The 24,628-nt window shown below is 56.2% G+C and overlaps 1 protein-coding gene across 4 annotated transcripts; it reads right to left on the bottom strand.

Annotated features, from left to right (window-relative positions):
• Positions 1–904: 904 nt before the first annotated feature.
• Positions 905–24,202, bottom strand: LOC116951572 (protein tweety homolog 1-like). 4 transcript variants are annotated; one of them, XM_076073690.1, is made up of 16 exons: positions 24,142–24,202; positions 20,039–20,210; positions 15,122–15,300; positions 14,786–14,897; positions 14,160–14,395; positions 13,316–13,411; positions 12,898–12,970; positions 10,933–11,008; positions 10,511–10,566; positions 10,056–10,148; positions 9,645–9,737; positions 9,115–9,257; positions 8,404–8,658; positions 7,731–7,809; positions 7,116–7,183; positions 905–3,117 (listed from the first exon to the last, which is right to left on the bottom strand). In XM_076073690.1, the coding sequence occupies exons 2-16, from the start codon at positions 20,153–20,155 to the stop codon at positions 3,102–3,104; spliced, it is 1,692 nt and encodes a 563-aa protein (XP_075929805.1). In that variant the 5' UTR covers positions 20,156–20,210; positions 24,142–24,202; the 3' UTR covers positions 905–3,101. The 4 variants fall into 4 exon arrangements, with proteins under 4 accessions (XP_075929805.1, XP_032826196.1, XP_032826197.1 ...); XM_032970305.2 differs by lacking the exon at positions 24,142–24,202 and adding an exon at positions 23,966–24,135; XM_032970306.2 differs by lacking the exon at positions 24,142–24,202 and adding an exon at positions 23,780–23,949.
• Between the last annotated feature and the right edge of the window lie 426 nt (positions 24,203–24,628).

The raw sequence follows: 24,628 nt of genomic DNA, 5'->3' as shown, positions 1-24,628 counted from the left end.
TACCCCTAACCTCATCCCTACCCCTAACCTCATCCCTATCCCGATCCCAACCCCTAACCTCATCCCTACCCCTAATCTCGATCCCTACCCCTAACCTCATCCCTATCTCGATCCCTACCCCTAACCTCATCCCTACCCCTAACCTCATCCCTACCCCTAACCTCATCCCTACCCCTAACCTCATCCCTATCCCGATCCCTACCCTTAATCTCATCCCTATCCCGATCCCTACCCCTAACCTCATCCCTATCCCGATCCCTACCCCTAACCTCATCCCGATCCCTACCCCTAACCTCACAGCTTACGCTAACCTCGACCACTCCCCTAGTCTCGTCCCTCACTGCCACACTTCCTAATCCGTTCCCTTGCTCGCACATCGTCAGCCATGACCCGTCCACTGCTGGATCAAGGCCTCTGTGTAACGCATCCATTGCCGTAGGCCCCCCCCCCGGGGGGCTATTGGTGGCCAGCAGCGTCCCCGGAGTGGCCACTTACCGTCTCCCCGAGACTTCCCTCTCCTCCCCGATTGATCACATTGTGCACAGAATGCCTGGGGCACCGCACGTGACCCCATCGTGACCCCGACGTGACCCCACCACAGGTGTGCAATGCCTTTGTGCTTCATCGCGGTATTAAATTGTAATCCCCGTTGTTGCGGATTCTCCGCCCCAACCCACCCCCTCCCCCCCCCCTCCATGGACGTACGATAGCGACCGCACCATAATGTGTTAACTAGGGCTTGTGAGTTTTGGTTGTAACCCTGATCATTGCACCGCTAATACAAACTTAAATCAGTGTTTGTCAAATAAACACCACACCCCCCCCACCCTCCCATATTAAATGGTCGCTCCATTCATGTTACAAAAATGTATGCAATTTGTACAAAAAAACCCTACTTACGTGATTAAAAAAAAACTAAATCAGTTAAATTTATTTAGACGACTGTCCGAGTACGAAAGCGCCAGGTTGCCACTAGCGGTGAGAAAACTGTTACGTTTATTTCCTCAAACATTGTTTGTTTAATCATTGTTATGATTATTATTAAATACGAGCTTGGCCTGCATTTTAAAGAGTAGGCAACACTGCAGAACCTAACGTTGAGCAACTCATCACGGTGTATAAAACGAATCAATACGCAAAAGCATCGAGGAACCTCGAATATCTACAAAAGAACTTAAAAATAGCTGAAAGAAAACGTGGCGATCAACGCCAAAAAAATCACATTTATCAACCGAAAATCACAAGCCCTGCTTACAACGAGACAGAATTTCACCCTTTAAGAGCGTAGTGGTTCCCTAACCTGCGGGCCGCGTGTGGGCAGTTGCCCGCGGAAACTGTCTACGGACGCTCTCGTTTGGCGCAGCTGGTGGTCCCTGCGAAGAGCGGTGCCGCCGAGACGTCATCTCCCTCGCCTGGTATGCAGGAGGTCGTGGGTTCCATCCAAACCCTGACGCCCGTTGTGTATGTGGAGTTTGCCGTGTCTCTCTCCCCCGTGGGCACGTTGATTTCCCACCCCCCTCCCCCCCACATTTCGAATCAACATCACGTGTTTAGATTATTTAGCTGCTGTAAATTTCCACGCGGATACGCCACTTTGTTGTGCTATCGCTTGTGGCCAGGTCGCTTCTGAAAAAGAGAGATATATAGTTCAGTGGGCTCCGTGACTCAATCGTCCCAGAGTAGGTGGGGGGGGGGGGTTGCAGAGACGTCGGGAGCCACTGCTCCGGAGTTTATCGCCGGGCGGCATTCCATTGCCGTGCGCGCGACGCTAGGGGGAGTGAGACGCTCGGTCGAATCGACACGTGACCCCATGAGTCCATGGGCCCAGACCAGATGTTTCGCTGGGGTGAGCAGCACTTTGGGCGGTTCCTACGTCCCAGTGCGTGGCCAACAGCAGCGCATTATGCGACAACCGCTTGATTCTACTCCATTCTTTTCTCATGGCAGCGACACGTTCAGGAGCTAAATGCCAACAATGGGTGGGAGACGCCAGTAGCCTCCTTGGCGGGGGCCATGCCAGCCGCGCGGCTTTCCGTGAGTTCACTTAAAACGCGACCGATTCCGCCATCGGGACGGAATGGACGCCGTCAATTCGAATCAAACGTACCATCGGCGAAAGCCGTTTGAAGCGAGCGGGGTGATCAAGTAGTCCCCCTCGTATTGAACCGTATCAGTTGCGAACGCTGCGTGTCGCGGTCGGAGCGTTACTACGCAAGCCGACGCTGTTGAGATCGGAACGGCTAGAGAAGTGCGTGCCACCCTCGGAGCGGTGGCTATCTCCGCCCCGGGCCCATGGACTCCGCGGACGGAGCGCCCGGTGCCGTTGAACTCAAGTGCACCACGTGTGGCGTGGCGGTGGCAACCGACTCGGTTTCATTTCCCATCCCCATGGCGCCGCGCGCAGGCGCGGGAAACGCATGAGAGGTCCCCTTCTCGCCGTTGCCGATGTTAAAACAGAAAGTGTCATGCGCAAACGAAGCGGTCAAGGAGGAGGAGGGAGCATGGACGGTCAGAGGTAGAGGCGAGACACAGGAGGCAGGGTGAGAGGCAGAGACTCCGGGGCGTACGAGCGTGTGCACGTGCCCCCCCGTTTTTGTCAAGCCACCGCCGGATGACGGCCTCCCCCGTCCTCTGTGCGCCGTGGGGCGGCGGGGGCGGTTATCTCACTTGGCCATAATTGACCACATTGGTCGGTAGAGGTTTTTTTTTGTTAAAAGTGGGGACATAGAAGCGGGGGCACAGAAATACAGTACACAGAAATACAGTACAACGGTGGATTTTTCTGCGCTGCCCTCTGCTGCCCACCGCACAGTCCCGCAGCTGCCTATAGCAACGCTGTTATACGCGGAAGAGCATTGAGAGGACATGGCAAGGGGACGGTGGAGATAGACAAGTAGGAGGATGGATGAGAGGAACTGGAGTGAATTAGAGGGGGTAGTTAGGGAGGGAGCGGGTAAGAGGGGGAGGGGATGAAGTGGTGGGGGGGGGGGGGGGGGACAGGAGCTGGCGTCAGACACTGCTAGCATCTGCGTGGTACCAGGAGGCCGGTTGTCATGCCAACCGGGCGGGGCTTCCTCGTGGCTCGCGTGTGCCATGGTGCCTCATAGCCGTCGCGTACTGCGGAGGGGACGGACGGGGAGTGGGAGGGAGGAGGGGGGGAGTGGGGGGAGGTGGGGATGGAGGGGACGGAGGGAGAGTTGGGGGGGGAGGGGGGGGGGTGTTGGGTGGGGGGGGGAGACACACTGTGGTCAGGTTTCCCCGCACGGCACACGACCACGCAGGAGCCCGAGCATAGGAACGAGCTCGCGACGGGCATGACACGAACACAAAACGGACACAACAGCAAACAACAACAACCGCCACTAGGTGGCGGTGACGCCAACACGGCGCTTTCGCGAGGCTACGTGCACCTTGACGCCATGTGGAGGGTCACAAACTCGCTGGCAGGTCACAGGGAAGGCTCAGGTGTTATGGATTAACTAAGGTGACTGGCAGACGCATCACCTGTGTTCCCCCCACCGTGCCACCTCGCTGTATCTTAGCCGCCCTGCGCACCGCTCATCGTTGCGAGCGGCAGTCCTCCACCCTATGGTTGTTGGCGGGTGACTGCCTCCAACTGCCGAGTAGCGTCCTTTACGAGCCTCAACCACTGAGGCCGATCTTGAAATTTCTTTTACCAGCCATCGGCGAGCCCTCCCATCTCCAGATCCTCCTGCACCAGTGCAGACCTTCTCTCTAGCCCGTGCAATGCCCGTTTACCCACCCTCTATCCGGCCTCACAAACAGCTGTTTGGATAAGTGGTGGCTGGGCACGTGGGCGTTGCTACAAGACCCAGCCAACGCATTCTCGCCTGCCAAAATAAATATAACAATCTCCAGATTATTTAAGAATACGCAAACTCCTGACAAAATTAAATGAGCAACAAATCATAACGATGCGACGATATTTTGCACGACGGACGATACAATTATCGTGGATCTCATATTGTTCGATGCACATGTCGAGGTATCGCGATATTGTGGACAAGCCTGCTGTCCACCGCTCACGGTGACAGGAGCCAAAATCGGTCCCCAGGACCTCCCGTAGTTCACGGAAACCCAGCTGGTACCAATCCAGCTGCCCGACACAGGAAGCGGCACAGACTCATGCCCAGCGAGCACTCAAACATTCCACGTGGCCAGATGCAGTAACAGCGTTTTCATTATTTAAAAAAAGTCTTTTGTTTAAATGCATTTGTAATTATATATTTTTGTTCAAAATAAAAGTTACTTATTGCTATTTTATTTTTCTATACTACAAAAAACTTGGCAGGACCCTCTTGAAAATGAGTCTTGAGACACGGCAAGACTTTCCTTTATGAACAAGCGCAGTCACCATAGCGGTGGTCATTTGTGAAAGCTCCCTGGGAGGGGAGTGGAGAATTGGTTGCCTGGCTCCACCAGACGGGCTTTGGCTGCTGCAGGGGGTGTCAGAATACTTCAGAATCAGAATTCTTTATTTAGACTGCAGGAGGAAAGCGATGAGCTATGAAGCTCTTTCTCACAGATGTCCAGTTGGGGCACGGGGTCGGCGATTTACATGGACAAACAACTACAAAAATCCACTGTAGTAGGTGTGCAAGTCACCGAAAAATAAATCAATAAAAATGAATGAATTATCTAAGTGCAAATTGCATGAGTACATACATTCATGCCGATTTTTCAACACTAGATGCCCGTCCCCCCTTGGGGTTTGCAGTGGCGGCAGGGCCTCTCACACTCTGGTTCTTTACCGAGTAATTTAAGGTGGAGGAGATCAACGGCCCCTCGCACAGGTCCAGTCACACACACACACACACCAACAGAGACACTAAAACACAGAGATCCCCCGTGTAGCCTTAACAAACTCTTGGGGAAAGTGCTGTTAGTGAGCACCTATGAAGGCCGGAATGGCACACGAGGGGGTGGGTGGCCAGCACCACGCCCGCTTGCCCTCGTCTCCCCAGTGGCGATGTTTAAACACCACATCAAGTACTCATTTGAGGCTGAGTCGACCCAGGAGAGGCCCAGGACCGGTTCAGACAATCGTCACTGGTGTTGGCCGTCAGCGCAAATCAAACTCGGGTCACTGGATTCGTAGTGCAGCACGCTAACCACTGCAACAATGCTCCCCACTCATACGCACAGATGCACATGAGTGCACACGCACACACGCGGTGCAGTCGGCACGCCTCCAGTGTGCAGCGTCTCCCCACACGCAATGCCGACATGCCCCCCACGATCCGCTTGGGCTCGCCCGCCTGGCTCGTTCCACTCACACGTGGGGGGAGTCAACGTGACGTTAGGAGAGGAACACAGCGAGGAGGAGGAGGTGGTGGAGAAGGAGGCTGGAGCAGGGGGGGGGGATCAGCACAGATGACATTCCACACTATCAGGGGCGATGCGGTTCAGGTTTTCCAGAAAACCCACGCATATTATTGCAACAAAAACTTTGTAAAAGTGGATCGCAGCAAACCTGCCGCCAAGATTTTACACCTGACGTGGATCCCGGAAAACCTGGGCAGGACCATTGCGAGGGACACGGGGCAGAGTTTATGGAATAAGCAAAAGAGGCATGGAGGTGCTCACGGCGAGGGGCGACTCGGGACACCGCCCTTTGAACTGCGCCTCGGAGACGCTAATCGTTAAGATATTCCTCGTCTCCGGTTTCCGTCCGATCCCAAAACATCGAGAGCCACCGCGTCCCGACGGCCGAGTGCTAAGGGTGGTCACCTGGAGTCTGACTGCGTCGCCCGTCGCCGTGGAAGGGCGACAGGTAAAAGGTTACCGAGGCTCCTCCGCGGGACAAGGTTCAAGGGAAGGACCCGTGGGAGAAGGTGAGGAGGAGGGGGGTGGTCAGGGTAAGCGGGGTCGTTACCACCGGCGTGAATATTTACAGACAGGGAGCTGCCCTGTGCACGCTGCTGCACGTCTGAGCGCTTGTACGCTCAGGCCCCTGAGGACTGGGGTGAACAACTTTAATGACAGAGGTCACAAAGAGTTGTTTGGCGGGCAGGGGGTGGTGGTGGTGTGGTCACAGTGGTCACGAACGGGCCATGATTCTTAGCCGCGGCCTGCCGGCGATCATCGTGGCCTCAAAGTGGAGGGTGGTTTCCTGTGGTCGGTGCAAACGATCGAGGGAGCAGACTGCACGACCTCGTGTCGCCGTCATGTTGGACGGGAATGAGCTGCCCACAACCACCTCCCTCTTTAGCAATCCACCTGAAGAAGCAACATCCAGGATGCGTATCCAATCAGTCGCTTTTGCAACTGCCGATAGGACCACGTAGTGGACGACATTGGGAATCGGCAGCGGCTTGGCAATGACGCTCTGGGGCACAGCTGTAAATTGGGAGTGCATTTTCCACGCGAAATTTTTGACGAGTCCTGGAAATACGCCACGCGGCGGTGAGGAGGGAGCAGCGACAGCAGGGGGCAGCACGAGGACAGCAGGCCCTGTCCCCGAGGCTGCTGCCACGGCTGGCTGAGAGTGAGAGGGGACACACGACCTGCGGCAGGGTTTAGGCCGAGGCTTTTGCCAATGCGCCCCCCCCACGCCTTCATTCCCAGCGCCAGAAAACACACATGACTCCATCCCAGGTATAACTTCCTGTACGTACAACTTATAAAAATATATTTATTCCCCTTTGGAACCAATATTCGAGATGATTGGCTCTCCTTCCAAATTCTTATATCCCCTGATTTTATGTCACGGAGAAATCGTTCTATGCTTGTACATCTATATTCATGCATTTTCAACATACCCCCTAATCTTAAAGAGCACTTTTCCAAATGTATTCATTAAAAAAAAAGTTTATACGTAGCGCCTTACCCAAAATACACGACCATAGCCTAATTAGTCGAGGAGAAATAAATGTTCGCAGGTGGGAACAATAGTCAGTGGGGGGGGGGGGGGGGGGTGGAACAAATATCCGTTTACACCGGTACTGCGCCTCCGTCTCACTCTCACTTCCACCACCGCGGCCGCTGAGACGGGCCAGGATTCGAGGGTCACGGGTTCAGGTCAAACGGGCGAGGGGGACAAGTGGGAGGAGTGGGGGGGGGGGGGAAGTGGTGGGGTGGGCCTGTCCCTTTACCTTGTGCCGTCCCGCGTGTTTGGTTGCCACAGGAGGCCATTGGCCCCGTTGCTAGCAGCCAAAAACAGCTAGCACCACCACGGGCGGGCGGGCGGGCGGTACGGAGAGACAGAGACAGCGAGAGGTGGGCAGGAGACAGAGAGAGACAGAGAGAGAGACAAGGGGTGCGCAGTGTTAGTCACGCAGAGGGGGGGGGGGAGGAGGAGAGCAGGAGAGAGAGAATGAGTCGGATATGGATGGACGTGACTATTCAGATGAATATGAAAGCGTTATGGAGAAAACGTCGCATTGGCCGTGAAGCGCTTTGACTGCGGCGTCGAGGGCCGGGCGAGACCCACGCGGCAGGGCCCCGCGCCAGAATTACGCTTCCGCGTCGGCCGCCCTGAGCGGAAGGTCCCCCGATCGGGTGCAACCAGGGGTCGCCTGCGGCTGGCGCCCTCGGCGAGCACCGGCTCACACGGGCCTCACCGCTCCCTGGGACGCGACGGGGCGGCCGCGGCACCGTGCGCGGTCAGGCCGCACCTCCCCCCATCCCCCCCAAACAGATCCCGAGCCATGGCAACGCACGACCCCCCCGCGTGACCCCTGCAACTGCTGGCCGCCGCGGTTACTCACGGAGGGCGGCGGGGACTGGCGTCGCGAGAAGGTGGCCTCCTCGTAGATGGGGTTGTTGTTGAAGGGACCCACCTCTTCACTGAAACGGGCAGAGAGGGTTGTATATATATGCGGGTTTTAATTTCCTTGCTCGGCACACCGCATCCAGTATACATTGCCTACGCCAGTCTAAAAGCGACCCGGACGATATTGAAGATGGCACTCGGGAGGTCTGCACAGCAGTGGACTAACGCAGATCTCTAAATGATTATCATTGTTATAATAATAAACTCAACTGAAACATTTTTTTTTTATTTTACCAGATAATGCCCACAGAGCTGTATAGCTCTTTTTCAGAAGGGACCTGGCCACAAATGATAGCTCAACGAAGTGGCTTATCACGTGGAAATTTATAGCAGACAGAAATACTAAACGCACATGTAAACTCCAAAAACACAGGCGTCAGGGTCGAGATCACACCCACGACTTCCTGTGTAGCGGGTGAGGTAGTTAACATCTCGCCACCGCGGCGCCCCAAATTCTTCTTTTGTTCAAAACGTATTGAGGAGAGGGTTGTTAAAAGAAAGAAACCGCTTGTGATCCGACTTGCGTCTGACTTTATGAATAAAAATCAGGGAATGAGCAACCGGCCGCCCCCCCCCCCCCCGTGGCACTTCGCCCCGGGCGCGCTCACGTGTAACTACCGCCCCCCCCCGCGTTGGCGAGGTTGGCGGCGGCGGCGGCGTTGGAGGAGGCCGAGGTGGAGGGCACGGTGGCCCCGAGTCCGTGCGAGGGCGGGCAGTGCGCCAGAGCGGGGAGGCTGCCCTCGCTGCCGAAGCTGCTGCCGTAGCTGTAGAGGCTGGAGAAGGCCATCCGGCCCGCGTGGCGGTACGCGGCGCCGCTGGCGCGCGGCCCAAACGGGTCCTCGTTGTCCTCGCGGCAACGCTCCCTGCGGTGGACGCGCGCGGGACAACCGGAGGTCACAACCGGGGGACGTCACTCGCTGCTCGATGTTTACACACCGCACCGGGTGCTCGTCTTACGCCGAGTAAACCTAGGGGAGACGCCCAGGAATTGTTTCGATAACCATCACGTACGTTGGCCGTGGGCGGCAATCGAAATCTGGTTGCCGGGTTCGTAACTCAGTGCGCTAACCGCTGCACCCACCGCTCCACACATTACACTGCCGCTCCACACACGCGAACACCCACATGCACACACCAATACCCGCCATTCGCCACCGAGTGACGGTGACATCACCCCGGCGTCTGTGCCAGGCCAGGAGCACTTTAAATGCACACGCACGCACGCACGATCCGCACGCACGCACGATCCGCACGCACGCACGATCCGCGCTCCCGTAGGCGTGCGGGACTGGGAGTTGGTGCCCGTGAGGGGGCGGCACCTCTTGCGGAAGCGCGCGCAGGCAGTGGGGATGGCGCAGACGATGCAGCTCATGGCGATGGCCCCCGTGAGCGAGAACAGCGACAGCAGGAGCTGCCCCTTGAGGCCGTCCCAACACATGCCAGTCAGCCCGGCCAGCACATCCTGCACGGCGGTGGGGGGGGGCACGGGGGGGGGCGGGGGCAGGGGGCATGGGGGGTCGGGGCAGCCACATCCATCACCATCGTACGATCGTCGTACCATCATCAACCTACCACCAATTGACATTTAGACCACCGCCGTCACGTCATCTGGCACTTTGTCGTTTCGTGTGTATGTCGAACGTCTTTCATAACGTACGCAGCCAACCGTGCCAATCGGAGGTGCGGCGGAAGGACAAGGTCAGAGACACCCTGGCGTTAACAAAAATGTTTGGTGGTATTTTTTCTTCATTTGACGAGAAATAACTTTCAAGTTTGTTTTGTTTAAGCAGTTGAGAAGTCAAACAGATCACAGGATGACCGGCGCGCCAGGCAGCTGCTCGGGACGGACCTTGTTGAGGGCCCGGCAGTCGAGCAGCGCCGTGAGCTGGTGCACGGCCGTCTCCGTCACGTTCAGTTCCGCCTGCACCTTGCCCAGCTCCTTCTGCACGTACGCACAGACATGCACAGACAACGGACACAGACAAAAAGACGCGCACAGACAATGTAAAGACAAAAATAGGCGCGCACAGGAACGTACAGTCACACACAGGCATGTGCAGACACACACGTGTACAGACACGCACAGGCATATACACGCAAACACAGGCATGTACTGGCACGTACACGCGCACACACACGCAAAGGTGCACACCTGCGCACGTAGGGACACGCGCGCACACACACGTGCGGGCACACACACGTGCGGGCACACACACATGCGGGCACACACACACGCGGGCACACACACATGCGCACGTACCCGCGTCCTTGGCACCTCCACCGCCCCGAAGAGCAGCAGCTCCAGCGCGAGCGACTGGAGATCGGAGACGGCGCGCACGCTGCCCGTCAGGCCCTGCACGCCACGGCCACACCGCTCGTAAATCAACCCCCCCCCGCCGCCCTCTGCTGCCGCCTTCGGTCGTCCGTGCTGTCGGCTCCCCACCCTCCCCTGTTCCAAGTTCCGAGTCCACGCTCAACTCCCAAAGATTCAGGCTGCACGGGTGGGCCTTGATATGGACAGACTCGCCACCACCATAGGCATGTGGAATATACTGGCCGAGGGCTGTTAACGGGATACGAACACTGCCTCCACGTGAAAAAGAGCTTCACGGCTCATCGGATTTCTTCAGCATAAATACAGATTCTTATTCTGAACCGTGGTCCACCCTGCCCGTGCGGCCCACCGCCCACCCCCCCACCCCCAGTGAGACTCACCGTCTGGAACGGGCTGACGGAGGACGGGTGGCACTCGAGGTAGTAGCTCAGCGTGTCTGCAACGGACGCGGCAACGAGCGGCGTCAAAAACCGTGGTCACGCGGCGAGGTGAACGCGGCGAACGTGGCGGGGGTAGCGACCCAGCGACGTCCGGAACATACCAACCCCACTCGCACACTCCCACAACCGCCACTCAAACTCACTCTCAAGACTCGCTCACCTCGCACACTGCAGAACAGCAGGCGTGATATATAACATACAAAGAAAGAAAGAAAGGCGCCCGACTAGGGGATTGAACCCGGGCCCTTCTTGCTGCGAGGCCACAGGTGTTGCCGCAGCGCTGCCACGCTGGCGCCCAGGCCGTGTTGTGCGATCGTGTCACTGCGCGTCGGTGCGGAGCGAGCGGCTCCCGGTCGCCGCACCTCGCTCCACCGTGCCGAGCGCCTGCGTCACGTTGGCGAGGAACTGTCGCGGTGCGAAGCAGAAGTCGCTCGCGCCCTGGGGGTGGTGGGGGGGGGGGGGCGGTGACACGGGGGGGCATGCGTGTGAGCACCGGCGGCCACTGCAACAACGACAACGACGATCACAAAGATGTCATCAACAACGCACGGCAAAACGCTCACGAGCAGGGACTGGGGAGTGAATGGGGAGTGGTGAATGAGTGAGTGAGGACAAGGCAGTGTTGAGTAGAGAGTGGTAAGTGGGGTGTAGTGAGTGGAGAGTGAGTGGTGAGTGAGTGGGGATTGGTGTGGTTTGCTTGAGGAGCCAGAAACCAGTGGGGAGCTAGGAACTAAGAGTGGTGAGCGTGGTCGCGGGGGTGGGGGAGTTGGGGAGTGGGAAGAAGCGAGTGGTGAGTGGTGGGGGAGAGGGGCAAGGGGAGTTTGCCTTTTGCAGAAAGGCTAAGATCGTGCACCCGACCGCCTGCCCCCGCCGCCTGACCTAATCCGTCACGACATTGTGGCAGCGTCCGCGCAAGCCGCGAGCTGTGGCGGTGGCTCGCTCGGATTAACCCCTCCTCCTCATCCTTCTCCTGCTGCTGCTCCTCCCTCGTGCACCTCCCTCTCTCCCCTCGCCAGCTTCCTCGCACGGCCGCTGTGCGAGGAGGCGTTGAACGGCAGGCGAATTCACCCCCGCCCCCCTGCCTCCGGGCCCAGCAACGAGGATGAGGAGACGGCAGCTGACGGGACTCCCGCCCCCACCCCCCTTTTGTAATTAACTTGAGCTGGCGTGGAGAAGCCCTTCCGCTCGGCGACCGCGTCGGTGCCGCCGGGCATCTGCCGGGCGGCGTCGCGGGCTAGCGCGTCGCCCCGCCCTGCCGGCTGTGACGAGCGACTCCTCGCGGCGATTTGTAAAATCTGCCGCCCCGCAGCGGTTGCTGGAGCGCTGCACGCGACCGCGGGGGCCGGCACCTCCACGGGTTTGAGTCTGGGACGGGGAGTTCGGGACGCGAAGGCTCCGTGAGCGGAGACACAGGGCGCCGCCGCTCGTCGTGGGCAGAAACGCGGAAATGAAATCGGCGTGAGGACTTAAGACCCGGTCATCGTGCCCGGACGCTGGGCAGTAGGAGTGCAGTTGGCGTAGCGGTGACAGCGGAGGCAGCGGAGTGCGGGCAGCTCTCCGTGGCACGGCCCTCTCGTGCATCACTAAGCCGAGTCAACGTTGTGTGTGGACCGTTATAGAACCCCCGGCGGCACCATCGCTGTCCTCGCTTTATAATCCCCGCCTTCGCCAGGGAGCTCTCGACGTCGCCACGGTGATAAGAAGGCGGCGGCGGCGGCGGCGTCAGCCTCACGCAGGAATGGCTCGTCCTGGTCGTGTGGCAATTACCCGCCCCCGCGCAGCGCTCACGCGTAAAACCCGGGCAACCAGGAGCCTGGGCTCGGCTCCAGCAGAGCCGCCACGGCAACAATCGGCCCCGTGCGGCGTGACGCATCTCCAAGGCAGAGCGGATCCCAGACTCGTCACATCGGTGTGCTTCACCGCGTCCTGACTTACCCCCCACCCAACCCCTGCCCACCGGCCAATAAGTGTGGGTTTCCGAGTAAGCTTTTTCTTTTGCTGTGTCACTGGAACCACCTTCCACATCCCTGTTTCTTAGTTCAGGGAATTGACGATGATGGTGGTGGTGGTGGTGGTAACCTTTGACCTCGCCAGTTGTGAGTACCCATCCACTGGGCCGGTGATGTGGCCAGGTAAACCGGCTCAATAAGCCGCACGATTTCCTGCCCGGAGCCACGAAGGCTGCAAACGACAATGATGCGGGCGAGCGAACCCACTGCCGCGGTGGAGATCCACGCGGTGACGATGACTGCCGAGCCCTCGCAGGGCGAGGTGGGGGGGGGGGGGGGGGGTTGAAAGTGGCGGCTCGCCACGGGTGCGAGACTTACGACGGATCCGGCGAGCTGCAGGGCGAGCGTGGACCAGTGGGCGAGGAGCATGAGCAGTCCCATGAGCACGGCCCTGCGGCGGCAACAAACGGCAACAAACGGCCGGCATCAGTGCCACCGCCGGCATCGCGAACCCCGCCGCCAGGAGTCGTGACACCGTCTGACCTCGAGGCACTAGCCGCTTTGCGCACCGCTATTACCCCCCGGGCACATCTGCGGCTCCTAAACGCCGGGTGCGTAATAGGATCACGAGGGACTTAACAAAGTTGCGTTGGAAAAATACGGCGAGGCTTAGCACGGCTCACCCGAGCGGCATTAGCAAAGGTGTTGTGTTGCCACCGCCGCCACTGTGGTTTGTTGATTTGAAGAACCGTTCAGGAGTCCAAAGCGAGCGGCAACCAACAAACGGCACACTCACAGGTTGATGAGGCAGCGCGACTGCTTGGCCAGCCCCAGCAGAACCAGGAGGCAGGTGAAGAGGTCGACCGACAGCAGCAGCACGTAGGCCAGCCACCTGCAGCGAGAGCGATGGCCGAGTCAGGACTCGTGCGGCTTCTCAAGTTTCAAGTTAATTGCGCCGAACCTTTCGAGTGACCTGGGGCACGAGTCCGCCAGGAGGGGGGCGATGGTGTTTGCTCTGGGTGTGTAATCCCAAACTGAGTCATTTGCCGGGGGAAATTATAAAATTGGGAACCCGACGCGATCGCCTACCCTTGCGATAGACGTCGGGAGGATCTCTAAACGTCCATTGCGAGCGACACAGATGGGGCGTGGGTAGTGTTATTATTACGGTTATTTTATGCGTGCAGCAATAACCAGGGCGGCCTCCGGATTGGAACCGCGAGCCTCGGCTACGAGCGGCCAACGCGGTGCCGCTGTGCACCACGTCACCGGCGACCACCTCGTCTTCGAGGTCTCGATTAAAAGTCGCCATCATCTTGCGGCTGCGCGCGCCGGCCGTGTGCGCCGAGGCTATCTGACGCGAGCTTTAGCGTTCCTTGGTGAGGTGAAGAAAAAAACAAAACGACAAAAATTTAAAGCGAAAGTCAGGCGCTACATCCGCTTCCTGCACCGATCCTGATGCAGGAAGGTCAACGTGGATGTCACTGATGCAGCGACCTTAAGGGTGCAAACTTTAGAATATTTCATTTATTTATTCTCTCTCTCTCTCTCTTGCGAACGGTCAAAGAGCCCTCAGGGGACGCACGGCCCAGGAAAGAGCCGCGTGTTCTGGGTTTACCCGGGGCGCCGCGGCCACTGACCGGTAGAACTCGACGATGGTCAGCTGCTCCTGCAGCCATTGCAAGGTGCTGCCCCCCTGGCCCGAGGGGTCCCTCCACAGGGGCAGCAGGGCGTCCAGCCGGCTCGTCAGGGTGCCCAGGTGGACGCGCGCCTGTCTGACGAGGCGCAGGAACTCTGCACGCTTGGCGTACGCCTTCTCCAGGGACAGCAGGTCAGGGGTGACCTCGTCTCGCAGGGAGGTGAGGGTGTTGCCCACCTAGGGAACGAGGGGGGCGGGTGGTGGTCAGGGTGCAAAGGGGGATAAGGGTCAAGGTGCACGAGTTGCTGGGGCTAGCGGGGGAATCCCGTGAACCCTTACAGTTGGGGACACAGGAGAGGTTCCGGAATAGGATGAGTGGAGCTGTGTCCTTTCAGTTTGGGTGGCCGGATTGGGTGATGGTGCTGATCATGCCGATGGTGGTGATGATGATGTGATGATGATGGGACAATGGCGCTGATGGTGGTGATGGCGGGCCGATGGCATCATCAGAGACATGTGCTCGTGGTGAGCTAGGCGGTGGTGTTTATGGTGGTGCCGGTGGAGCGGTGGTGCCGGCGGAGTGGTGGTGGTGGTGCCGGCGGAGTGGTGTTGGTGCTGGCGGTGCACCAGCGTGGTGGCGGTGTCGATGGTTTCGCGCGTGCTCTGCAGGCCCTCGAGGCAACGCTCCACGCCGTCGTCCGTCTCGCTGTTGCCGTAGAAACCAACGCCGATCGCCGCGCTGCAACAAGCCACGGCGAGGAGTCACGCCAGCAGCGGGGACCACTCCGCCCCCACCTCGTTTATCCTCCCCTTCGTCGCTGTCCCCCACCTCGTTATCCTCCCCTTCGTCACTGTCCCCCACCTCGTTATCCTCCCCCTTGTCGCTGTCCCCCACCTTGTTCCCCCCCCCCCCACCTCGTTAGCTTCAACCTCGTCGCCCCCCTCTCCCCCTCCCCACCGCACCTGCACATGAGCGCCGCGCACACGACGACCCACACGGCGCAGCGCGAGCGCCCGCGCTTGAGCTCCGCGCCATCGCGGTGCAGCGACCGTCGGCAGCAGCGGCACAGGAAGTAGATGGCCACCACCAGGAGGTTAAAGGTCAGGCAGGCGCCCACGATTCCAGCCAGGAATGCCAAGGACTATGGGAGGAGGGGGTGGGGTGGGGGCAGGCGGGGGCACAGGCAGGCAGGGTGGAGGCAGCGGTGGGTTCACCGTGCACGCTCGGAGCAATGAAGAAGCTCGAGAGGCGGCGGCTGATGCGACGTGCCACGGCGATCGGCGGGAAAAATGTGAATCGGCGAAGGTCGCTTGATATTTCAGCCCAGAATTAGAATCTTTATTCACCCTGGAGAAATCCGATGAGCTTTTAAGCTGTTTTTCACTGAAGCCCAGTAGGGGCGAGTCATAAAGTTACAACAAACAATACAACAAAAACGATAGGAGTGCAAATTATAGGGAAAGTAAGAAAATCACAAAATAGAGACTTTAATTTTACCATTTTTATTTTATCAGGTAAAGCCTACCGAGCTATCAGTTATTTTTCAGAAGCGACCTGGCCACTAATTACAGCTCAACAAAACGGCTTATCATGTGGAAACGCACAGCAGCCAAACACTCTTCACGCACGTCGATTCAAAATGTGGCGGGAAAAACCAAAGGCCCCGGAGATAAAAACAAATCCACGCGAGCACGGGGAGAGAGAGACAGCGAGACACACAAACTCCAAATATGCAGCGGGCGACAGGGTCGCGATGGAACGCACGACCTCCTGCATACAAGGCGAGGTAGTTAACATCTCCTAGCCACCCACTCAGGGGCCCTCGAGTCAGCAAAGAGCACGAGCTCATCTCCCACCTCGCCCTCCCCCCACCGGTGCAATTTGGCGAGGACACGGGCCGCCGATTTCACGGTCGATTAACCAGCCCCGCGCGCACCCGCTTGCCACCCTCGTTAATACCCACGATTCTAGTGACTACGCTATTGATTCACTGCAAGGTAATTATTTAACGAGAGCACGTCAACGCGAAGGCGCGGGGAGGACGTCGCACGTTCAACGAAAATTACGACTCTGGCAACAAATTTAAACAAGTCAAACGGGGGGGGGAGGGGGGTTTGGGGTTGGTGGTGGGGGCGTGGAAAAAAATATCGCACACGCAGAGCCACCGCCGCGAGAGCCGAGGGCGATCGGGCTGTTCGTGAGTTTTGGACGTGGCTCCCACAGGTGCAACCGAACGCCACCGTTGTTCCCTAAAACGAAAGTCTCTCTAAAAGGAAAGGCTTCCTTCCTCTTCCCCGTGTGGCGGCGAGCGGATCCATACTTGAAATCAATCGACCCCCATTAGACGAGCGGGGAAAGCCACGGCTGCAGGACCAGTGGTCAGAGGAGACGACAGCAGCGACGGTGGTACTCGGGGATTAACATTTTTTTTTAAAGTTAAAAGAAAAAAAACTGTACAACGGGACGCATTGTAGCCAATCTCATTATTCTCCGATGAGGCCGCAATGCTTTCGGCAAACATTTTTTTGGAGCAATTACGTAATTGCAATGGACAAGCGGGAATGACGGTGCGCGCGCGGGTTCACGTGGAAACACGCACGCGGCCCGCACGCACAATGACTTGCCGGTAGCGAGAGGCAGTGAACGAGGTAATTTGGCGAGAGTAAAACCGGCGCAATCGCCGCCGCCACCGCCGCTAAACAGCTTTAGGGCACGACAGTGACGAACGTTCCGTGGGAGTGTGGGCGGCAGAGCAGCACGGAGACCTCCCCCGCTGCCAAGCGCCCGGCCGTCCCCAGAGTGCACGCAAAATATTGGTATGAATATGAAGTGACTTGTTTTTGCCCGTGTATGCTAACCCCTCCACGATGGTAATTCGTACAGAAATCATTTACAAATGCCGTTGCGTCCGATGTACTCGGACCAACCGACGTTTTTCGTCAGCACTTGGACGGTGACGGGTGGATGAGTCAAACTAAGCCGCGTGTGTTCAGAGACAATAAATACCTTCACAGTGACCCCTCCCCGCACCTCATTATGCATTAGAAAGATCGCTTCAATTGTGGAACTGAGCACCAGGACTTCAGCCTCCCCGGGGGCGATGGTGGATGTGAGCCGACAGTGGTTCACCCCCCAGAAACGACCTCGACTCTGTAACGAGCGTCCACAGGCGTGCGTGCCGCCACGGCAGCCTCTGTGGTATGGGGGGGTGGCGGCTCCTCCATCTTCTCCTTCTCCTCCTCCCCCCCGGGGCACTTAAACCGCGTAAACTCTTGAGCTCGCAGGTCGGATAATCACGCATCGACCGACCATGGCGCAGGGGCCTGTAATCTTTGCGGAGAATTTACGATTGGTGGCGGCGGTGGTGACGCTCTCAAGACGGCTGCACTCACTCCAACGGAGAGTGTTTTTCGCAGGCCGAACAGGAACGCCAGCAATTCCCACACGGGTGGCTGCGTTTTTTTTTTAATCAATGCGTGGACGGATGCCTTCTCCGCAGAGAGAAGGAGAGAGGGGGTGGGGGGGAAATAATCTCTTTGCAGAAGCTCCGTGGAAACGGCGGACACAAAACTGTGACTGCCGTGAGCTCGTCCGCGGCCAAATTAAGCGCGATGGAGCGCTTTCTTAATGGACACCGCCTTGACGATTCTCTTGTGCGAACGCCGGCGGGCTCCTGGCTCAGAGCCCGACGATGCGATTCAGTTGGGCTCAAAGAAAAAAAATACCCACAAAACACGCCGTGCCCCCATTTCGGCCGAGCGATCCGGGAGGAAGTAGAAATTCGCGGCTGTGGTTTGGCCAAACCGCCGCCGATTGCCCACCATCATTCCCACATCCCTCCGCTGCGCTCGGTGTAATAGACCACAGGCTTCCATCTGTACAAGGACGCGTACGACTCTTGGCACAAATTAGGACAGCAGCCCGTCATGTCGCTGGGACCCAATCGGCTCGAATTTGACACCCATTGTGTCTCCTACCGATTACAAATTTACATTCTTAACTCGCGGACATAAAGCACTGTCATCGGAATGCTGACTGACGGGCAATTTTATTCTTGAGCAGGATATTTTTTTTAAACGACAAAGCGGCTTAAAGAAAAAAAAGGAGACAAGACTGCTGCACACCTTCCCTCGGGATAGTAAACGCACAGTCAGTGCAACGACTGGAGATCGAGCGAAGTCATTGTTATCAATATTTTATCTGCGACATGAAAGCAACTTTTCAAATAGCTTTTTTTTTTAAGATACCACTGTCGTTTTTGCTTTTGAGAGGCAGGGTGGCATGGAAGTAACGCTTGTGTCCTAACAGCAAGAAGGGGCCTGGGTTCAACTCCTAACTCCGGGAACCTTTCTGTGTGGAGTTTGCACATTCTCCCTCTGTTCTGCAAGTGTGAGTGTTAGTGTGCGAGCGAATGACGGTATGGAGAGCAGTGGCGCAGTGGTTAGCGCACTTTGCTATGCACCCAGCGACCCAAGTTTGATTCCCGCTCACGGCCACCAACACCAGTGACGATTATCTGAACTGGTTCTGGGCCTCCTTTAAGTCGACTCAGACTCTAATTAGTACCTGGTGCAATGTGTAAACATTGCCACTTGGGTGACAAAGGTGGCCGGGTATTGTGCGGGCCACCCACCCTCTCGCATCTCCTGCTGGCCTTCATAAGTACTTGCTAACAGCACTTGCACCCAAAGTCCGTTAAGGCTATAAGGCGGATCTCGGGCTTGGGAGTGATAGTCTATCAGGTTTGTAAGTTCTCCCGCTATTATGCATGGGTTTCCTCTGGGTTTTCCGGCTTCCTCCCACAGCAAAACAAAATACACACCCCCATAACCTACAATGCAACTGGCATTGCAGGACTGGCATTTTTACCTCCAAATTACTCAATTGGGTAAACACAGCAGCAGCAACAACACTGTACTCCACCACCGACTGCGAAAAACTTGGCAGGACACCCTCTGAAAAATTATTGAGACTCGGTGAGGCTTTGCTGGGTAAAGAAGCTTAATGTCTTGTGTTTTTAAAGAAACAATAATAAGTGATTATTGTTGTTATCCCACGCAACTCCCACCTGTGGGCTGGCATGATCTGGTAGGCACAGAGGGCTGGCGTGCGGGTTGGCAGCTAACGCTCACCAATACGCGAGCTTGCGACAGAAAACAGGCAGGTGGCTAAGCTGGGACAAAGACTGTTTTTCATTGACTGGACGGGAGGTAACAATAATACTACCTGGAATATCAACATTGGGATGTGCGACCGATCCCTTCGCGTTTTGGGGCAAACAGGAGAACGCGGAGAATACCCATCAGGTTACACGAGCGGATGACGCCCAAAAGCTCCGCGCGTGCGCGCACAAGTACATGGGTCCGCGAACCCACACAGCCCGGCGCGCGTTTAGGGGCTTCACGAATGTCTGCGCGATTCACCAACCCTCGTCTCCAATGCCCTGGACGACAGGCGGGCCGTCACGCCCGCCTGTCACGCTGCGTCAAAACACTGGTGATCCTGGCCAGGTGGCTCAGCGGGAGAGCATAGTGGCTGGCAATCGGAAGGTAGAGAGTTAACATTTTGGTTGTTGGGGTCGACTCGGCCCATTATCCTTCCAGGGGTTAATAAAATAAGTATCGTTTTGTGGGGGAGTTAAAAGTGGCTGTTCTATGAACAGCATCACCCCCGCCATACCAATGTGGAATTTGCCTCCACTGGCTATATGTATGAGCTGCAAACAGGTGATGAGCACAGCCCCAATGGTCATCTGAGCAAGAAATCACTCTTGTTACATTTCTTTGGCTCGCAATAGGGACGTCGGCACCTGCAAAGCAAGGACGAGCATCTGCAGTTAGGGTGGCTCGTCGAATGCTCGTGGAAGGGCAGGCGGCTACCTGCTGGTAGGCGGGGTCGTCGGGGGCGAAAGTGGAGTCCACGGGCCGGAGACTGAAGTCGAGGTGGGGAAACCCGTGGAGCCACGTCACCCACCAGGGCTCCAGCCGCGCGGCCATCTCCCCCGCCACGCCTCAGTGTGCCACCCTGGGGCCACCGTGGCACATGTGAGAACTGTGGCAACCAGAACAGGGCGGGGGGGGGGAGGGGGTAGGGATATGTGGCAATCACAACATACGAGGGGATATGGTCCAATCAACACACAGGGGGAACAATTGGCAACCACAACACACGGGGGGGGGGGGGAGTGGCAACCACAACACACGGGGAAACAAGTAGTAACAACAATAACAACACACGTGGGAACATGAGACACAAGGTCACAAGGTTGACCCTTACCTCGTCAGCCTCTGGCACGGCTAGCGGTTGTTGGCAGCAGTTGCCGCCTCTGTGTGTTCATCGTCAAATTGTTCGAGGAGACAAACATCCAATTAACAAATGGGACAGTGCCGGCTGCCTATGGCGATGGGCACAGTGGCGTTAATTAATAATGAACGAGACTCCTTGGCGATGGGAATGATTGACGCGTTTGGCCAGACAGGGCGCGTAGGGCAGCCGCGCGTGACACAACCACTTAGCGCAGCCTGCAGGTGAACAGGTCACGCTCGGGCAGTTCCACAGAGGAGGAGGCGACCTCACAGTTGTCCTTTTAAATGATCCTGGACAATTACAAAGACACTTGCAGAGCAAACTGGAAGCAACAAAAAACACGTTATTTTTTTCCAGAAGGATGCTAAAAATTCAACGGACAGAGACTAAACGAGTAACATCATTCTGTTGGCGGACAGCAGCAAGGTGCACAATCAATAACTTTTACAAGCATAATGCGACAAAGGCACAAGTTACATTTTGATTTAAAGCTTTCGTGACTGCTGGGATTCATATTCTTGGTTCTTTCGGTAAAGTCACGTAGAAGGGAAACAACAATTGTTTTATATTTTTATTATTTTATTGTTTCCCTTCTACGTGACTTTACCGAAAGAACCAAGAATATAAAGGCAAAGTTATAAATGTCTTGCAATGCAAAAACAAGAGAATATAAATGTGGGTTTGTGACTGGGTACATTGTAGAGGGACAGCAAGAAGTCGGGGAAGAATGAGAATGACGTTGCGTGAGCAAATTGAACAACTGGATGCAACTGAGAGTATCCGATGGAGAGTTCTTGAGCCAATATCATGGCGAGAGCTACGTGGAAGAAAAGGCAAGGATTTCCAATGTCTTTGAGAAAGGACATGGCGCACATGGAGTTAGAGTTAGCATTTAGGTGCTATGAAGAAGGTCCATTGAGCAAAACGTCGAATATATTATATATTTTTTTCCTTTTAAGGTCTCATCAGTGTTGACAAATGTGTTGAGTTTTTTTAAATATAATCGAGTAATACATATTGGGCCTCATTTTAAAGGTACATTTCTATAGTTTAATCAACAACGGCTCACTTTAAGGAATATTTTAAAGGTATGCAATGATGCAGGAATAACAACATAACACACAAGACCGCAGGCAACATCACCACAACACAGACATAAAATAAACACCGTGGATAACACGACGTTCAATAGCGCCGGTGTAACACACCGACACAAAACCACCAAAACCTCAGACACATTACAGACATACATCTCGACACCACAGACAACACAACACAATGGTTACAAGAGATCACAGATACAGCAATGACATAACGCTCGAGCTGGGGCGATTAGTCGATTCAAGCTGGTGGACACCATGGCAGCTTCCCTACCGAAGGTGGGAAAGCCCCTACAGGTCACGCCCAATGTGAAGCAGCTGATTATGCAAATGACGCCATCGGTCCCCGCCCTTCACCTCCCGTCCAGCGGCACACAATGGGTATGTGGGATTAGTTAATTAAACGATCCGCTTATTGGTGATCTACTTAAATCATTGGACTCTAAATAACACCACCACGGACACAAGACCACACAGTATATACAATGTCACAAACGTGACAGAAAACAGCCCAGGCGCAACACATGCACAACAGAACACACAAAGACAACACAACAGACATCAGACACACGTCACAGACACAACAACACCGCAGACACAACAGCGGAACACCACCAGCGAACCGCACAAGCACAAAATACACAGCACAGACACAATACTAGTCACGCCACTAAATAACACAAACAATGACACGCACACACCGCACGAGGCAACACGGAACAGACAGCGCCAGACACAAACAATGTCGTGGACACAACACGCTCCCCCACATACATAACACTACACACACACACAAACGCGGAACGTAACCAACGCCGCCGACACAACACCAAACAACAACACGAAACGCGCACAATGCCCGGATACATAAAGGGGGACCCAGACATTTCCAGAGACACAGCACAGAAGCGCACACAATGCCACCTACACCACAGGGCAGAGACACAGACGCAACACGACGGACACCAGACGGCAGAGAGACGTAACAACTCGGACATAGATCCACCACCACCACCATCAAGAGATTACGGCACGACACCGCTCAACACAACACCACAACCACAAGGTGATGGTGATGACACGATTCTGTTCGGTGTAACGAGTTCCACAATGAAAGACGCCCTTCATAAAGAACACACAACAGCGGACACAACCTAAGGCGAGGAGGTTACGGTTACCGGGGAAGGGCCGTTCACCGGCAACCATAACACAACACTGATGCCTTTATTCGTAATGATGATAATGATGAATACGTAATCATGATTGTGAGGGAATTAAGGTTATTCATAACGATGATTGCGCACAACAACAACAACACACACACAAGACAACAGCGGGCTTAACACGAACCATAAGAGAGACACGCGCGTAGTCCGGGTGTGAACGTCTCCACCCTCCGCGTGTGTCTGTGCGGGTGAGCGGTGGCGCAGCGGTTAGCGCGCTGCGCCGCGAAGTTCGATTCCCGCCCACGGCCTTCCCCTAGGTCAACTCGGCCTCAAATGACAACCTCGCTGCAGGGTGTAAACATCGCCGCGAGGGGAGACAAAGGCGGCCGGGCGCGGGTATTGGCCACGACCTCCCCCCCCCACCCCTTAGCGTGCCGTGCCGGCCTTCATAGGTGCTCGCAAACAGCAATCTTTATCTTTGTGTGTCTTTGTTACTAAATGCGTGGTGTTGTTGTTGCCCTGCAATCAACACAATCCCGACGTACACACACTACACTCATGATGGTGCAGTCACGGAGCTGGGGGGGGTGGTGGTGGATACCGCACGGCGAATGTGAAACACGCTCACGGTGCTGTGTGCCGTCAAAGACGATGGTTGTGCATCGCCCGATTGACGATGCGATGATGAGGTGGGTGTACGTGATGACGGTGCTGGCGGTGAGGATGATACATAAACAGTGCACGTGGAATACGCACAATGTCGGCTTTTGTGCTTGGCGATTGGTGGTGGTGGTGATGATGCATCCCTCAGATGGTCACCCATCATCGTCTCGTGTTATTCATAATTACGCCGATGCGTACAGCTACACAAAACGTTCCTCTTTACGTGATCACAAAGCATCTGTCAGATGACGCCTCTACAGCGACGATGCATTCCCAATTATTTTCATTGTGCGCACACTCGCACTGTACGTGACAACACAATAACAACGACGGCACTGGCAAATCATCGCGTGCGCGCGAAGAGAAAAGTGTACGCTGTGCACACCTAAAACGATGTGTCCGTGGCGACGCGTTTACGCTACTCAACGACGATGATGCCGATAATGATTGCCGGCGATGATGATGTTGCTGCTGCTGCTGCAGACAATACCGATGGTGTTGATGGGAGTTGGTGATTTTTAATGATTACGGAGGCGCCGGCCATCATCGCCATCAACCAGCGCCAACTCACCGCATCGCGGGGCCGTGCGAGGGGATGAGCAGAGGGGGACGCAAGGGGGGGGGGGGGGGTCCTCGACACGGGGACCCCAACGCGGACCCAGCGAGGGGGTGGGGGGGGGGTTACCCCAAGGATCGGGGGGACCGAGCTCCGTGCGTGCTGCCACCCCGGGAGCCCCGTGGACAAACCTGGGCGGCTCAACCCACAATGCACGGCGGCCCTGGCGGTGACGTCGACCACTAGGGGGCACTTTCTCAAAGTGCAGCCCAAAAGCCACGCCCCCACCCACCCACCCACGCGGCGGGATCGGTCGAGGCGTCTATGGGGCCGTCCATAAATGACGTCACGCGATTTTGGACGATTTTTGCCCACCACCCCCCGCCGCTCAAATATGACGTCACGAAGCTCTGCCTACCCGCCCCCCCAAAACCATTTTTCCATTTTGAAACTATTGTCATTGTAGTGCGTATTTAATATGGCGCTGCACTCTGTTGTAGGAGTGTTGTTATAACAATTAGTGTTGTTATAACAATTGCATATTTATTTAAAGTTGCACATTTTGATGTGACGTCACATTTTCAACCCCCCCCCCCCTCGTCACACATCGTCACAAGTCTGACCCCCTCCCCCACCCAGGTGCATGACGTCATTTATGGACGGCCCCTATTCGCAAAG

The sequence above is a fragment of the Petromyzon marinus genome, chromosome 43 (assembly GCF_048934315.1).
Source record: "Petromyzon marinus isolate PM22_M1 ecotype Great Lakes invasive population chromosome 43, UKy_Petmar_22M1.pri1.0, whole genome shotgun sequence".
Lineage (NCBI taxonomy): Eukaryota > Metazoa > Chordata > Hyperoartia > Petromyzontiformes > Petromyzontidae > Petromyzon > Petromyzon marinus.
The sequence above is the reverse complement of the archived record's forward strand: the minus strand, read 5'-3'. Positions and strand labels throughout refer to the sequence as shown.

What these genes read in the sequence shown, in the direction of transcription:
- LOC116951572 (XM_076073690.1), bottom strand. Translation starts at nt 20,155, where the DNA reads ATGGCCGCGCGGCTGGAGCCCTGGTGGGTGACGTGGCTCCACGGGTTT. An exon ending in TGCAGCTCGCCGGATCCGTC is followed by an intron (nt 11,009 to 12,897) that starts GTAAGTCTCGCA and finishes CACCACCCCCAG; the next exon opens with GGCGCGAGCGACTTCTGCTT. An exon ending in GCCAGTCCCCGCCGCCCTCC is followed by an intron (nt 7,184 to 7,730) that starts GTGAGTAACCGC and finishes TGGTGGTGCTAG; the next exon opens with CTGTTTTTGGCTGCTAGCAA.